General features: G+C 40.4%; 1 protein-coding gene across 17 annotated transcripts in view; it reads right to left on the reverse strand.

Moving 5' to 3' along the window:
• The window catches only part of LOC138738776 (RCC1 and BTB domain-containing protein 2-like), a 241,865-nt gene that overhangs the window by 104,488 nt on the left and 120,158 nt on the right, over positions 1–17,219 (reverse strand). For 16 of the 17 annotated variants that reach the window (XR_011341728.1, XR_011341726.1, XR_011341732.1 and 13 more), the window contains one exon: positions 15,669–15,827. The exons of the other annotated variant lie outside the window; for it this stretch is intronic. Coding sequence is in view for 8 of the 16 variants with exons in the window: in XM_069889680.1 (XP_069745781.1) it covers positions 15,669–15,827 (159 nt within the window). In the remaining 8 variants the exon portion in view is untranslated. The remainder of the gene's footprint in view (positions 1–15,668; positions 15,828–17,219) is intronic. 17 annotated transcript variants of the gene reach the window in all.

Genomic DNA, 17,219 nt, shown 5'->3' on the forward strand with positions numbered 1-17,219 from the left:
ACAAAGCTCACCTCCACATACTCTTTGCCTGGCTGGCGGACTTCAACCTCACGGTCAACACGGCCAAATGCCAGTTCGGCAAGGAGTCCCTCCAGTTCCTGGGGAACACCACTTAGGCGGCTGGGGCCACGCCGGCACCAGAGAAGGTTGTGGCTGTTCAACGATTCCCCAAACCCTCCACCCTGAAAGGCCTCCAAGTGTTCGCGGGGATGGTGAACTTTTACCATTGTTTCACCCCCAGAGCCGCGTGCACCATGCGCCCATTGTTCACCAAAGAAAAGACTTTATCGTGGTCAGAGGTGGACAGGGCTTTCATCGCAACAAAAGAGGCTCTAACCAGCGCCATGCTGCCGGTGCATCCGCGGCTAGAGGTGGATATGGTGGTCTCTGTGGACGCCTCAGCTACAGCAGTGGGGGGGGTTCTGGAACAGTGGCTCGATGGACAATGGCACCCGCTGGCCTTTTTCAGCAAACAGCTGTGCCCGCCAGAGCTAAAATACAGCTCCTTTGACCGGGAGCTCCTAGCGCTGTATTTGGCCATCTGCCATTTCCGCTACTTCCTCGAGGGCAGGCCATTCACAGCGTTCACAGATCACAAGCCCCTCACTCAAGCACTGGTGATAGCCAAGGATCCGTGGTCCGACAGACAGCAGCACCACCTCTCGTACATGTCTGAGTTCACGACCGACATCCGACACAGGGCCGGCAAGGACAATGTAGTGGCGGATGCACTCTCCCGTCCAGCCATCAACACTCTCGCGCCCGGCCTGGATTATGAGCAACTGGCTCAGGCACAGAGGAATGATGCGGAGACCTCAAACTCAAGGATGCCCAGCAGCCCGGACACATTGTTCTGCGACGTCTCAATGGGCACGCCACGCCCGGTTGTCCAGCCGCACTGGAGGGCGAAGGACTTCAGTTTGATCCACGACCTCGCTCACCCAGCAGTAAAGACAACCGTGCGGATGGTCGCGGAGCGGTTTGTGTGGCACGGGCTGAAGAAGGAGGTGGCGGAACTGGCCAGGAACTGTACCAGGTGCCAGACCTCCAAGGTCCAGCGACACACGCGAGTCCCCATCCAGAACTTTGACCCGGCATTTCGCAGATTCCAACACATCCATGTTGATGTCGTCGGGCCCCTGCCAGTGTCCAACGAGGCTCGTTACCTCTTCACGCTGGTGGATTGGGCCACAAGGAGGCCGGAGGCCGCCCCGATTAAGGAGGCCTCCGCGGAGACAAGCGCCAGGACTCTGGTCAGCCAATGGATCGCCCATTTCAAAGTCCTGGTGCACCTCACTAGCGACAGAGGGGCGTAGTTCACATCTGCCCTGTGGACTCAGATGGCAAAGCTCCTGGGGGGGGGGGGTCAACCTCCACCACACCACAGCATACCACCCGCAGTCCCACGGGTTGGTGGAGAGGTTCCTCAGTCCACAGGCACCTGAAGGTATCACTTATGGCCAAGATCCCCGGACCAGTCTGGGAGGATGAACTACCCTGGGTCCTCCTTGGGATTATGAAGGCACCCAAGGAGGACCTGCAGTCTTCAGCAGCGGAGATGGTCTATGATGCACCTCGTTCCTTGATGGGTGAGTTTTTTGGCCCAGACCCTGACACCATGGCCACCGACAAAAACCTGCTGGCGGACCTACGCAGGACACTGGCCTCCCTAGCTCCTCCACCCCCACCACCCAACCATTTCATCTCCCCAAGGAGCTCGACTCAAGCTCCCCAAGGAGCCCAGTTCATTTTCGTGCGGAGGGGACCACAAGGTGCACTGCTCCAGGGACTGTACAAGGAGCCATACAAAGTCTTCCACCATACCAGTCTGGCGGAACCTTCATCCTGGACATTGGGGGGAGAGAGGAACTTTTTACAGTGGACCACCTGAAGGCGGCCCATCTGGACTTATCACAACCGGTGCAGACGGTCGCGCCCAAGCGCTGGGGCCGGCCATCAAAGCGACAGGACGCGTAGATGGTTCTGGGGGTGCGGTTGTGTGGCAGCGCACATCCTCATGGTGAACCAGCCCCACTTGCATCGCCACATGGCGGGGCAGCCATGGGGAAATGGCGTCGTCAGAGGTTTCTCTCTGACTCCAGCATCCCTTCCAGCGTGCATCCTGGGCAGCAGTTATAATGTCACAATGCATGAGGAGACTAAGTTTATGCTGCCCTTAAAGGGGCGCGCTGAATTTGAATAAAAACAGTCGCTAACAACCCTCAACGTTGTGGCTGTGTTTCTTCCACTGCTCACACCGCCACAGTTCACTTACTGCCAATAACAATCAGTTTTATATATCCTTGTTATAGCACTGGAATAAAGTGCATTGAACAATGTGGTTTTCCATAGCACATTGAACTTGCTTGGAACATATTAACTGTGTGTACTCTTATTTTGTCTGGTTTACAAGTCACTCATGAACCAACATTTTGGTGACTTTTTAAACTCCCTCCTTGGGTTAAAGGCAGCTAGAAATGAACAGATGCTTCTTTGCAGCAGATTTCACCTCCAAGTTTCACATGGGAAAAATCAAACTCTGACCCTCCAGTACCAGGTCCATCCTCTCCAACGTTAGCCATCTCTCCATCATCTTCTCCTACATCATCCAATTATGTACTGTATTATTATGTTTAAGATGTTGTAGTGTGTTTTGAAATGTTTCTTAAGTGTTTTGCATGCATAGAAAGGTAAAATATATACTAAATATGCTATATACTAAGATAAATATTTGGCTAACTGACGCTAAATTAAGACCGTAGGTACTTGTTCCGACTTAAATACAAATTAAAGTGAAAGGCAGACATGGGCAACGGAACTAGTTTTTAACCCAGGACTGTCTGTATTTCAGTGGAGTAAAGGGAATTACAGCACCACGAGAGGAAGTGGCCAAAGTAGATGGGAAGGGGGCATGACTAGTAAAGGCGGCTGAACAGAAATGGATGGAGTTTCTACAAGAAATGTAGAAGGAGCAAGATAAATACATACCAAATAAGAGAAAATATCTGAATGGAAAAATGTCACAACTGTGGCTGACAAGGGAAGTAAAAATGAAGAGAGAGCATACAAGGAAGCAAAAATTAGTGGGAAGATAGAGCAATGGGAAGTATTTTAAAACTTGCAGAAGGTCATTAAAAAACTCATAAGAAGGGAAAAGACTAAGTATGAAAGTAGGCTAGCAAATAATAGCAAATGTTACCCCACTATTCAAGAAGGGAGGGAGGCTATGTTGGAGTTGATTGTCAAGGACGAGATTATGGAGTACTTGAGGGACATGACAAATTCAGCCAAAGCCTTAATGGAAAATCTTGCTTGACAATCTATTGGATTATTTTTTAAGTGACAAGCAAGCTAGATAAAGGAGGTACAGTGGATGTGTGTATTTGGATTATCAGAAGGTCTTTGACAAGGTACCACACATGAACCTATGGTACAACAAAAAACATACAAGCATGGGTAGAGCATTTACTGATTGATATGAAGCATAGAGTTGGAATACAGGGATCATACTCTGGTTAGCTGCCAGTTGCTCATGGTGTTCCACAGGCGTCGGTGGTGGGGCCATTTCTTTTTATTTTGTATATTAATAATGTAGATTTTGGAATGAATGGCTTTGCTGCAGAATTTTCAGATTATACAAAGGTAGGTGGAAGAGCAGATAGTGTTGAGGAACCAGGGTGGCTGCTGAAGGACTTGGACAGATTAGGAGACGGGGCAGAGAAATTGCAAATTAAATACAATGTCAGAAAGTATAGGGTCAAGGACTTTGGTAGAAAAATTAAACAGGCAGACTATTTTCTAAATGGGAAGAAAACGGAAAATACCCAAATGCAAAGGAATCTGGGAGTCACCGTGCAGGATAGCCTGAAGGTAAACTTGCATGTTGAGTTGATGGTGAAGAAAGAAAATGTATTGATTCCAAGAGGAATAGAATACAAAAGCAGGGATGTGATGTTGGGGCTTTATAAGGCACTGGTGAGAACTCACTTTGAAGTACTATGAGCAGTTTTGGGTTCCTCGTTTAAGAAAAGATGTGCTGACTTTGGAGGGGGTTCAGTGGAGGTTAAGAAGGATAATTCAGGAATGAAAGGGTTATCATATAAGGAGTTTTTAACAGCTCTTGGCCTATTCTCATTGGAATTTAGGAGAATGAGGGGGAATCTCACTGAAACATTTTGAATGTTGATAGGTGTGGGCAGAGTTGATGTGAAAAAGTTGTTTCCTATGGTGGGAGAGTCAAGGACAAATTCAAGATTGAATGGTGTCTGCTTAGAACAGAAATGTGGAGAAATTTCTTTAGCCAGATGGTGATAAATCTGTCGAATTTGTTGCCACAGGTCATTGGGTGTATTGATAGGTTCTTGATTAGCCAGGGCATGAAAGATTATGGGGAGAAGGCCAGGCAGTGGGGCTGCATGGAAAAATGGATCAACTCATGATTAAATGACAGCAGACTCGATAGGCTGAATAGCCTATTTCTACTCCTATGACTTATTGTTTTAATGTCACAAATAAAAAAGATATACAGGATACTGGTTTTTATTAATAGAGGCAAAGAATACAAGAGCAGGGAAATCATTAATCTTGAAAAGGGACTGGATTGAGCACAAATAATTATGTTCACAACTAGCTACCACAGTGATGTAAAGACATGAAAGAGAATGCAGAAGGTGTTTACTGGTTTTCTTCTGGAGGCTTCAGTTACAAAGAGAAATTAGAATTGTTCTCATTTGAACACAGGAAGCTGAAAGGAGTTAAGGCAGACTAGTCAGAGAGAATGTTTCCACTGCCAGAAGGGCCAAGAACCAAAGTTTATACATGACAGCAACTGGCAAAAATCAAAGTGGCACAAGGATAATCTTTTCTTCATGCAGTGTGTAACTTATTCCAGAATTTGGATTGAACTGCCTGGAAAGTCATGGAAGCAGAGTCAATCACAGCAATCAGAAGGAAATTTTATTGGTACTTAAAATGTAAAAATATATATCCAGGGCAATGGAAGAAGACAGAACAATAAAACTAGTTAGATTGCTCTTCCACAGAAATAGAAGACGTGTCTTCAAATGACCTCTTTCTGTGCACTAACCTTTGCAATTTTATGGCAATGAATTTGGCCAGTGCTATCATGGGCATCAGTCGTAACTGTATTGAAGTCATCAACAAGAGGCAGTGTCTTAAAGCAGCCTTTAGAAAGATCCAAGATGGTGACGAGGGGCTTGTAGGATGATCCAAGAGGTCTCCGAGGAAAAGAGAATGAAGGATAGATACAAGAAGATCCACCAAAATAAAAAGACCCCAAAAAGAAGGATGACAATCAACTATATGAATATTGAAAGAGTGAGAAGGGAAAGATAAAAGATGGGAAAAAGAATGAAGAGTTAGGACAGAGGAAGAGACGTGGTGGAGAGGTTGACCCGGGCCCTAGCAGGACATCGGCGGCAGTGGTAGAGACAAAGGAGCCCTAAAGCTTCCCAAGGGAATGGGACTCATCCAGGAGGGAGAGACAGGATGGCCCCAAGGGGTCCGGGGGAAGGACAAGACCGAAGTGACGAGAGCGCTGTCAGGCATAGGAGACGAGGAGGCCCAAGATCACAGGGGCCTAGTTGAGGAGGAAATGACAGCGACGTAGGCGACAACGGGAGTGCTATCGGGCGTGGGGAAATGGGGACCCGAGGTCGGGGGAGTCAAATAGAGGAGCAGATGGTGACGAATGCGGCAACGGGAGTGCCGTCGAGTGCGGGAGAGTCAGGGACCCAAGGCCAGGGGAGTCAATTCAGGGAATGGATGGTGATGCAGGGAGTGATGGGAGCGCCATCGGGGACAGGAAAGTCAGGGAACCAAGGTCGAGGGAGTCAGTTCAAGGTGGAGTTGGCAGCGGTAAGGTTGCTCCAACTGATGGGCACGAAATGGTCGGGTCTGAGGAATCAGAGGGCATTTGAGGTGTTGGGCCTGGAGGACTCCAGGAGCAGTGCAGCCAGAAGGGATGTGGTGGGAAAATAGTGTGGCAGGATGTCCTGGAGTCGGAAAGCAAGGTGGAGTCAGAAAGCAAGGTGGAAGAAGAACAAGGGAGTAAAAGAAGGATATTACAGGGAGATGAAAGTCAGATAAAGGGGGCATAAGGCTTGATGCCCTTTGCCAGAGAAATACTGGAGGCCAGTGGCCAGATAAAAAGAACTTTGGAGACACTGGTGGCAGGGCAAGGGGCATTCAAAGAAAGGCTGGAAAACCTGATAAAAGGGTATCTGAAATGGAAGAGAGAATTGAGAGTGAAAGAAAGATTGGATAAGAGAGGGAGCAAAATGGATGTGTGGGAAAGAGATAGGGTAAAGAAGTGGGAGAAGATAGGTATTTTAGAAAACACCAGCAGGAGGAATACAGTTAAAATTGTAGGGGTGAAGGAGGGTAAGGAGGGAAGAGACATGTTGGAGTTCATTAAAAAGTGGATCCCAGATACACTGAGGAGGGAACAAATTGGAAATAATCTAAGAACAGAATGGACCCACCGGTCTCTTGCCCCTCCCTGGGACCAAATCAATGTCCATGCTCTATCCTAGTAAGGCACCATTTCTACCAGGATAGAGAGGATTTTATGACCAGCAGTGGTGGATGAGAAGGCTGGGGGGGTTGCTCTACCCGGTCATAAGCGCAGCACTATTGAATACAGGAGGGTATTTAACCTAGTTAAAATGAGCCTTAAACAAAAAGAAATAGAGTTTATCCTCCTTCACCTGGCAATACTGATGATAGTAAGGGCAGAAGGGGAAGAAAGTTTTTTAAGGATTTAAGAGAGGCAACGGACTTTGTAAAAACCCTGTCACCATTTCAGTATTAAATGCAAATTAAATAACGTGGAAAGAGGGAATCAGGGGAAAGATGGACTGTAAATATTGTAATTGTGAGGAATAAGAGGGGGATATGTGGTTTTTTTTTCATAATGTTCATGTTTAAAGATGAATGTATATTAGAAAAATGAATACGGGAAGCTCAAGGAAAGGGAGTGAGATACAAGTGATAGAAGGGTACATTAGGTATGCCTCAAAATAGCAGGGGGATGGACACAAATAGTTTGGTTATTGGTGCCCGGAAGGGGGGGGTAAAGATAAATTGGGAGGAGGGAATATATGGTTTCTTTTTTGTTCTGCTATCAAGGGGGTGGAGAGGATAAATACAGACTCTGTATGTTAAAAAAGATTATAACGTTTGTTTGACGAGTCTATGAAAATTAAAATAAAATGTTCAAAGTAAGAAAGCAGTCTCTATCTTCAAGGACCTTCTTCACCCTGCTACATTGCAAAAGTGGTAATGGGAGCCTTAAGATGAGCACCCTACAGCACAAGGACAGCTTCTTCTCCTCTGCCATCAGATTTCTGAATGAACAATGAACCATAGGGAGGAGTCACGTGATGGAGTAGTGGCCGGTAGGGTAATACCTGCGCTCTCCAGTAAAGAAGAAAAGACAAAGTTCAATAAATACAAAATATAAGAAATAAAAGATAAAGTTCTAGAGAAAAGAAAGAAAATGGCACCCAAGAAGGAACAAGTAAAAACAACGGGAAAAAAAGAAGAAAAGACACCGGAAAAGAAAAGAGAAAGAAAATAAAAGAAACGAAGAAACAGGGAGCTGTGGTGGAGAAGAGTGCCCGATCTCCGAATTTGGTGTTGGTCCTGCGGAGTCACGTCCGCTGGACTGTTGGACTGCAAAAATGCTTCGCTGAGCCAAACAAAAATGCGCAGTGCGCAAACTAAGAAAAGGAGAACACCGACAGGAGGGGGACTCAACCGAGGAGCGGGCAACCACAGCGCAACCAGCTGAGGGATGCCCGACACCAGGGCTCTCAGCAGGAAGATGAGGAGAGCAGCAAGAGAGGGAGTGAAAGGAAAGAAGAGCAGCAGCAGGAGGCCCGACAGATGAGCAGCTCAGAAGAAGAGGACCAACAGCAAGAGGCCAAGCAAGAAAAGGGCCAACAAAGTGAGACAAGCAACTCATCAGGAAAGTCAGAAGAGATACAGATACAAAGAAGAGAAGAAGACACAAACACAGGTATAGACACAGAAGAAGAGGAAGAAGAAGACCAAGATCTTCACATAGAAATAGAAGGTAAAACAGATGGACAGAATATAGATAAAGCTTTTTTTCAAGAACAAATGAGAGCATTAAAAGAATGGTTGTCATTAGAATTTAGTGCAATTAAAAGAAAAATGAAAAGAACAGAAGATAAAGTGAAAAGATTAGAGCTGGTCAAGACAGAAATAGGGAAAAGCGTAGAAAATGTGGAAGAACAAGAAACGGCTGTAGAAATGGAAGTAAATGACAAGAAGAAAATTGGAAGAAAGTGATAAAAAAAATTAGAGTCACAAGAGTTGTTAGCTCAGAAAATTGATATGTTGGAAAATTATAGTAGGCGAAACAACATAAAAATAGTGGGCCTAAAGGAAGATGAAGAAGGCACAGATATGAAGGAATTTATAAAAGAATGGATCCCAAAGGTCCTGGGAATGACAGAAATGCAGGAAGGAATAGAAATAGAAAGGGCACACAGAACACTAGCTCTGAAACCACAGACACATCAAAAACCAAGATCCATTTTAGTAAAATTTTTGAGATATACGACAAGAGAAAATATACTAGAGCGGGCAAGGAATAAAATTAGAGAAGACAATAAACCATTGGAATACAAGGGTCAAATAATATTTTTATACCCAGATGTAAGTTTTGAACTCTTAAAGAAGAGGAAGGAGTTTAATACAGTAAAATACCTATGGAAAAAAGGTTATAAATTTATGTTAAGACATCCAGCTGTGCTTAAAATATTTATCCCTGGAGAGCAAAACAGACTGTTCTCGGATCCAGAGGAAGCACGAGAATTTGCAGAATGCCTACAGGACAGAAGGAGAGCTGAAGAGATGTAACAAGAATGAAGAACGGTGATAAATATATATAAAGATGTAAAAACAATGTATAAGTAAAGAACTAAAGAAGGGAAAGAGAGGGGAAGAAAGGAAATAGGGGAAAAAGGTAGAACTTTGTTATATGTGTAAAAAAAAAAGTGTTTTCTGGGGGGGGGTTGGGGGGGGAAGAATAACCGTCACTGCAAAATCAGTTGACGCTTGCGAGCAGGTTCACAATCCAAATGGAAAGGGGAGTTGTGGTTGCCCGACAAGGGATAAGGGGCAACTCAGAGAGGGGAGGGATATTTGGGGTTAAGGGAATATTGGATGTGGGAGTTGTTGGAGTATTTTATGTTTTAAATGTGTTGTCATACATTGAGTTTAAAAAGGGAAAACTGAGAGATGAAAATGGGGAAAAGGGGGATGGTGGTGGTGAGGGAGTGGAAATGAGGTGTAAACAGGATATGAGATGGCCATGTTGAACTATATGACTATAAACATTAATGGAATTCATAACCAAATTAAAAGGAAGAGGCTATTAAATTTACTGAAAAAAGAAAAAAAATAGATATAGCATTTGTGCAGGAAACGCATCTAACTAGACTGGAACATAACAAATTACAGACTGGGCATGTAGCAGCAGCATCATATAATTCAAAAGCTAGAGGTGTAGCTATATTAATTAATAAAAATATACCAATCAAAATAGAGGAAGAAATAATACATCCAGCAGGGAGGTATGTAATGAAAGTGTTAGATATATTCAGAATTTTGGAATTTGCTCAATATATATGCACCTAATGAGGAGGATCAAAAGTTTATGCAAGATATTTTTTGAAGATTGTAGATACATAAGGAAATATATTGATAGGAGGGGATTTTAACCTTAATTTGGATCCAATATTGGATAAAACTGGACAAAAGACTAGCAAAAAGAATAAAGTGGCCAAATTTATGGTTAAATCAATGCAGGAAATGAAATTTATGGATATATGGAGGAGGCAGCACCCAAGAGAGAAGGAATATTCATATTATTCAAGTAGGCATAAAACATACTCAAGGATTGATATGTTTTTGTTGTCGGCCCATATTCAAGGGAGAGTTAGGAAAATTGAATATAAAGCTAGATTTACTATATAATCATTCACCCCTGTTATTAGCAATAGAACTGGAGGACATCCCACCAAGAACATATAGATGGAGGTTAAACTCCATGCTACTTAAAAGGCAGGAATTTAGAGAGTTTATTGAACGCCAAATTAAAACATATTTTGAAATAAATACAGAATCAGTGAAAGACAAATTTATATTATGGGACGCAATGAAAGCCTTCATTAGAGGGCAGATAATAAGTTATGTAACAAAGATGAAAAAAGACTACAATCGAGAAAAAGAGCAGTTGGAAAGGGAGATAGTAAGTACAGAAAAGGAACTAGTAAAAAGGGATGATATAACAAAAAGGGGACAATTGACAGACAAAAAAGTAAAATATGAAACATTACAAACATATAAGGTAGAGAAGAACATAATGAAAATAAAGCAAAAGTATTACGAACTAGGAGAAAAAACACATAAAATATTAGCTTGGCAACTTAAAACAGAACAAGCTAAAAGAAATGTATTGGCATCAAAGAAAAAGGACAAACAAATTACATATAACCCAATAGAGATTAATGAGAACTTTAAGGAATTTTATGAACAATTATATCAAACTGAGAACGAGTGGAAAGATGATAAAATAGAAGAATTTTTAGCTAAAATTGAACTGCCGAAATTGCAAGAGGAACAAAACAAACTGATAAAACTATTTGAAATAGAGGAAGTACAGGATATATTAAAAAAGCTGCCGAACAATAAAACACCTGGAGAGGATGGATTCCCAATAGAATTCTATAAAACATTTAAAGAGTTATTAATTCCTCCTCTCCTAGAAGTAATGAACCAGATAGAAGAAACACAAAACTTGCCAGATTCATACAAGACAGCAATAATTACAGTAATACCAAAGACTGGGAAAGATCCACTAACACCAGCATCATATGTACTTAATTCAGATTATACAATGATACCAAAATTATTAGCAAACAGATTGGCCGATTGTGTACCAAAATTAGTAAAACAAGATCAAACTGGATTTATTAAGAAAAGATGAACAGCGAATAATGTCTGTAAATTTATTAATATAATTCATGCAGTTCAAGGAAATAAGAAGTCAACAGTGGCTGTTGCTTTAGACGCAGAAAAAGCCTTTGACAGAATAGAATGGAATTATTTATTCAAAGTATTACAGAGGTTCAATCTACCAGAAAAATATATTAATTGGATTAAAGCATTATATAATGGACCATTGGCGAAGGTAACAGTAAATGGATATGTATTGAACCAATTTAAATTAAGTAGGTCAACTAGGCAGGGAGGTTCATTATTGTTCGCTTTAGCAACAGAAGCATTGCCAGAACTGATAAGAACAGAAAATAAAATAAAAGGGATAAAAATAAAGGAGAAGGAGTATAAAATCAGTTTATTTGCAGATGACATCATAGTATACCTAACAGAACCAGAAATATCAATAAAAGAATTACATAAAAAATTGAAGGAGTATGGAGAAATATCGGGGTACAAAATCAACGCAAATAAAAGTGAAGTGATGCCAATGAGTAATGCGGATTATACAGAATTTTAAAAAGAATCACCATTTAAATGGCAAGCACAAGCAATCCGATTCCTAGGAATTAGGTTAGATAATAACTTAAGCCACCTGTACAAATTAAATTATCAGCCACTAATAAAGAAATTGCAGGAAGACTTAGAACATTGGAAAGAATTACCACTAACGTTGATAGGGAAGGTAAATTGCATTAAAATGAATGTCTTCCCAAGGATACAATACTTATTTCAATCGTTACCAATTCCCTTAACAGAGAAATTCTTTAAGGAACTAAAGAGAATAATAAGGAAATTTTTGTGGAAAAGGGGGAAACCGAGGATAGCATTAGATAAATTAACAGAGAGGTAGAACCGAGGTAGTTTGCAGTTACCAAACTTTAAAAATTATTATAGAGCAACAAAATTAAGGTATTTATCAGATTTTTACCAGACAAGGGAAAAACCAGACTGGACTAAGATAGAACTAGATAAAATAGGGGAGTAGATACCGGAACATATACTTTATAAGTGGGATGAAAAGCTGGTACAATATAAAAGTTCACCAGTACTGCATCAGTTACTCAATATATGGAAGAAGATTCACTTAGAAAGGAAAAAAAATGAATTACCAAATACCAAAATTACTATTGATGCAAAACCCACTAATCCCTTTTACAATAAATAACATTTCCTTTAGGGAATGGGAGAGAAAATGAATTAAAAGAATAGAAAATTGTTTTTTGGGAAATAATTTATTAACATTTGAACAGTTGAAGTACAAATATGGAATAACTCGTGGTACAATGTTTGCATATCATCAACTGAAAGCTTATTTAAAGGATAAATTGGGAAACAGACTGAGATTACCAGAAGGAAGCAGCTTTGAATATGTGATTACAGACACAATGATAATTAAAAGATTTATAACAAACATGTACATTAAGCTGCAAGAGAAGGAAAATGATGAAATAAGCTATAAACCCAAACAAAAGTGGAAAAAGCATTTAAACATAAAGATAAAAAATGAAACATGGGAAAAGTTATGTTCTAGAACTATGAAGGATATAATAAATACAAGGTTACGCATGATACAGTATAATTGGTTACACAGGTTATATATCACGCCCCAAAAGTTTAAAAACAAATGGGATCCAACATTATCAGATATATGTTTTTGCTGTAAGAAGGAAATGGGAACAACAGTACATGTAATTTGGGCATGTGAGAAAGTGAAAATGTTTTGAGAAGATCTAAATCAGATATTAAATAAAATCACAAAAAATAATATACCAAAAAATCCAGAGATTTTTCTTCTAAGTAATATAAGAAGTAAGGAATTAGGCCTCAAATTGGATAAAGCGCAAAAAATATTTATTATGATAGCCTTAGCTGTAGCAAAAAAATGCATAAAATGGGAAATGGAAGAGAGCCTGAGAATACAGCAATGGTACATGGAAATGAATAAATGTATTCCATTGGAAAAAATAACATATAATTTAAAAAATAAAGTCACATTATTTGAACAAATTTGGGAACCATACATGGAACATAACAGACAGGGCTTGCCTTGGACCTCCACCCCCTAAAATGATAAGAAGACAAAACTACTTGATCCAATGTGTAAAAGTAGATGACACATTTTTGTTGTTTATTTTTCATTGCGTGATGACATTGTTTAATGGTTTTATTGTAAATGTTAAATATTTATTGGTTTTGGAGGGGGGTGGGAAGGGGGGACGGAAGGTGGGGGGGGGGGAAGGGAGAAAATGCCACTGTGTATATTTAATGAGAAACATTTGTATATATTTCGGTTGATATGGTTAACAGTATGAAAAATAAAAAATTATAAAAAATAAACAATGAACCATAGATACTACCTCACCTTAACTTAGTTGTGCACTAATTTATTATTTTTAAATGCAAGTTTAATGCCGCTGCAAAACAATGAATTTCATGACATGTTCATGATAATAGATGCTAATTCAGATTCTGTACCTAGTCCACGTACAGATTTTATTGTTGTGGCTGTAAATTAACACTATACAATTGGGTGGAAACATTTATTGTGTAATCTGTGACATTTCACCAAGGGAGTCAAGCACACCAAAGGAACATTTACCACCATCATTAAAAACTTTGAGTATACTAATGCAATTTCATAACTTAAGGCAGGTGGTGCACAAGGTACAGAGAAGTTGTAGAGTACTTCAATTGCCAAAATATTTTATCATGTTCAAAGTTCAAATTTATTGTCAGAGTATATACATGACATCACATACCCTAAGATTCTTTTTCCTGGGGTCAGGCAGAATTTCTATTTATTGGCAGTGAAAACTGTACTCAAAAAAATGTATACAAAAGAAAGAAATGTAAACAAAAATAAACAAACACTGCAAATACAGAAAAAATAAACACAGTAAAATCCCCATTATCTTGCACTCAATCAACTGGAAACTCAAACAAACAAACAAAAATTTGAGGAAATAAGTAAGTAAATAAATAAAGTTTTAAATATAAGTTTAAATAAAAATGTAAATAAAAGTTTAAAATTTGTTTTAGTAAATGTTTTCTGAAGCAACACACAACCCCTTGCGACCGAACGTTCAGCCAGCAGAACAGCCGAGTTGTGCCCTGCCCACAGCAGCCATTTGAACAAAGTTTCAATCAATTTGTGTTTGAATAAAATGGTGGTGCCCAGGATCAAGTGCCAGCTGGTCCCACTCGCCACTGTGGTAACTCTCCCAAAATGTCTCCCTATCCTTGCCTTGTAAGAATCTTTATTTTTTTACCTGTAAAACTGGGGAGGGGGGGGGGGGGGAGGCTAATTATGACGGCGGCACGGTTAGTGAAACACTGTTACAGCAATTGTGAATGGGGTTTGAATTTAAAGGAATGTATGTCAAGGACCTAACCAGGACACTTGCATGGAGGTGAGTCAGGTTACACCAAAGGCATGACCAGGACGCTAGTGTGGACGTGAATCGGGTTGGGTCAAGGCCCTGACCAGAATGCTTGCATGGAGGCGAGTTGGGTTGTCAGGGTGAGGGGAAGTGGCATGGTTAGCGTAGCGGCTAGCACAACGCTGTTACAGCGCCAGTGACTGGGGTTTAAATTTAAATTTTGTTTGGGAATTACCTGATTAAAGTCAACTTTATATAATTAAAGACTGCAATACTGATTTTTTAAAAATACATTTTGCACTGTCTTTTGTTTATAAACTGTATTCTTAATGCAGATGCATTAATTAGACATTGAAAGAGTGAGTCTAAGTCAACTATCCGACATCCCTATAGGTGTCTAATAATGGGGATTTGACTGTATTTAGTAATAAATAATATGCAATGTAAAAGTTCTTAAATGAGTCTCTGATTGAGTCTGTTGTTTAGGAGTCTGATAGAGGAGGGATTCTGATCCTGGTTGTACAAGTCTTGTGACACCTATACCTCTTTCCTGATGGCAGCTGTAGGAATAGAGCATGTCCTGGCTTGTGTGGATCCATGATGATGGCTGCTGCTCTCCAACGGCAGCGTTCCATAATGTCTTAAAATCACTACTTTATTCCAAAGTAACTAAAATAACTGAATATTAAATATTCACAGCCATTGTGTCCAAGAAGGCATGAGATACTCTATATGCTGCAGGTCACAATTTGCTTCCCAGCATACCAGCCACTAGATCTATTGGATGGCACAGAGCACCCAAACAAGAAGTATAAAATAGCCATTGATCTCATGCAACAGAAAGACATTCCTCAGCAATGCAGAAAGGTGGAAAGCATTAACAAATTCAATAGGAAAACCACCACCAATCTGTAACTTATGAATTAGTAACATTTTATATTATGTCATTAAACGATGGAAAAACACAATTGCTGGAGGAACTCAGCAGGTCAAACAGTGCCTTTACGTGGCAAAGATAAAGATACATCACCAATGTTTCGGGCTTGAGCTTTCATCAAGGTGTGAAGGGCTCAATCCCGAAACGTTGGTGTATATCTTTATCTTTGCTACATAAAGGCACTATTTGACCTGCTGAGTTTCTCCAGCATTTGTGTGTTTTTTCACTTCACCACAGTGTCAACAGAATCTTGTGTTTTACCAACTTACTTGTACTGTTCACTAGACACTACTCACCACTCCATTGTCCAAAACTGCCATGGAAGATGACTGACCACAAGCAATAGTAATAATAAATTTATCCTGTAAGCAACTGGATACTCTTCGTGGAGTTGGTTGATTAGAAGTAGACCCTGATCCAACCTGTCCACAGTTATTGTAACCCCAGGCATACACCTACCATGAAATATAAACACAAAAGAAAATATTTTTCAGGTTGTATACAAGAGCAAGGGAAAGTAATTTGAATAGATAGCCTAAAGAAAATGGTACAAAATACATAGAATATATCACTTTTAAAAATTGCTCTCAACCACAGAGTATGCCAGCAGTTCCTTAATGTTCCTGCTAAATGAATAAATAGAAAATACAGATCTATGAATCCATGATTTCTCCTTTCTAGCCTGTGCAACTGTCCATGCAATTATGGAATCAGCCCTACAACATTCTGTTGAAAAGATAAAACTGATCGCTGTAGCCACCCTTTAATTCTTGTTACATTCTAGTTGCCACTTCATAGACCAGTGTTGTGACAGCACCAGATCCCTGGTGATTAGAATGGAAAAATTCTACCTGTATCTTTACAGCAACTACACATACAAGTTTTGAACACAACTTTCATGATTAGCCACTGAATCGGTCAATTAATATAGATAGAGAAAATTAAAGTTCATGGTGATAATCCACACTGCACAAAGGTGCATTGAATAGGGTATAGCTGAGTTCTTGAAAATATTGATGCTCAGTTCCAAAAGGAGACAAAAAGTAATAATCACCTGTGCAACTATATCTGACATTTCAGCCAAATTTCAATGTTTGACCTCTATAAATTTTAAATCTAATTAAATCTTCAAGAATAAATGATCTCTAGAAAATATGCCTCAACCAAACTGGTAATCTTTTCCATATCATAAAAAGAATATATCTGGCAGTTTGAGGAATTACAAAGAAAGAGCCAAAGACAAGAGAAACTATTCATGTCAACCACTCATATTGAGAGGAGTTGAGAAATCTGAAGAATTAGCAAGGACAACAGACAGAAAATTGGATACTCATTTTTAAACCAGTCCAAAAATGAGAGTAAAGAGTCAGTACGTACAAAAGGGGGAGGCAAGTTTGGTGAAGTATATGATGGGAACTAGAGTGTTAAGTTAGATTATGGAGCAGTTGGTAAAAAGGAAGATGCTAAGGGTAGTGTGACCATAAGGAAAGGCAAGCAGTGGATAGAACATAAATGCAGTCACTGGATGGGTTGAAATGTGTATACTTTTAATGCAAGAGTATCATGAAAAAGGGTGATGAACTTAGAACATGGATGAGTACATGGAATTACAATGTGGCCATTTGTTGTGAGCTAGAGAACAGATTCGCTAGGTCTCAAAAGGACTCTGAACACAGTCTGGCAGTAAATGATTTTACTTACAGATGACACGCATGGGAATATCACAACAGGGATAAAGCACATGCACAATAAACTAATCAAGGAAAAAAAACAATACAATACCCGCCACCCCTTGACTCAGTGCAGGCATAGCTCTATGTGACTAAGACACTCCCAATCCCCACCAG

The sequence above is a fragment of the Narcine bancroftii genome, chromosome 7 (assembly GCF_036971445.1).
Source record: "Narcine bancroftii isolate sNarBan1 chromosome 7, sNarBan1.hap1, whole genome shotgun sequence".
NCBI classification, from domain to species: Eukaryota; Metazoa; Chordata; class Chondrichthyes; order Torpediniformes; family Narcinidae; genus Narcine; species Narcine bancroftii.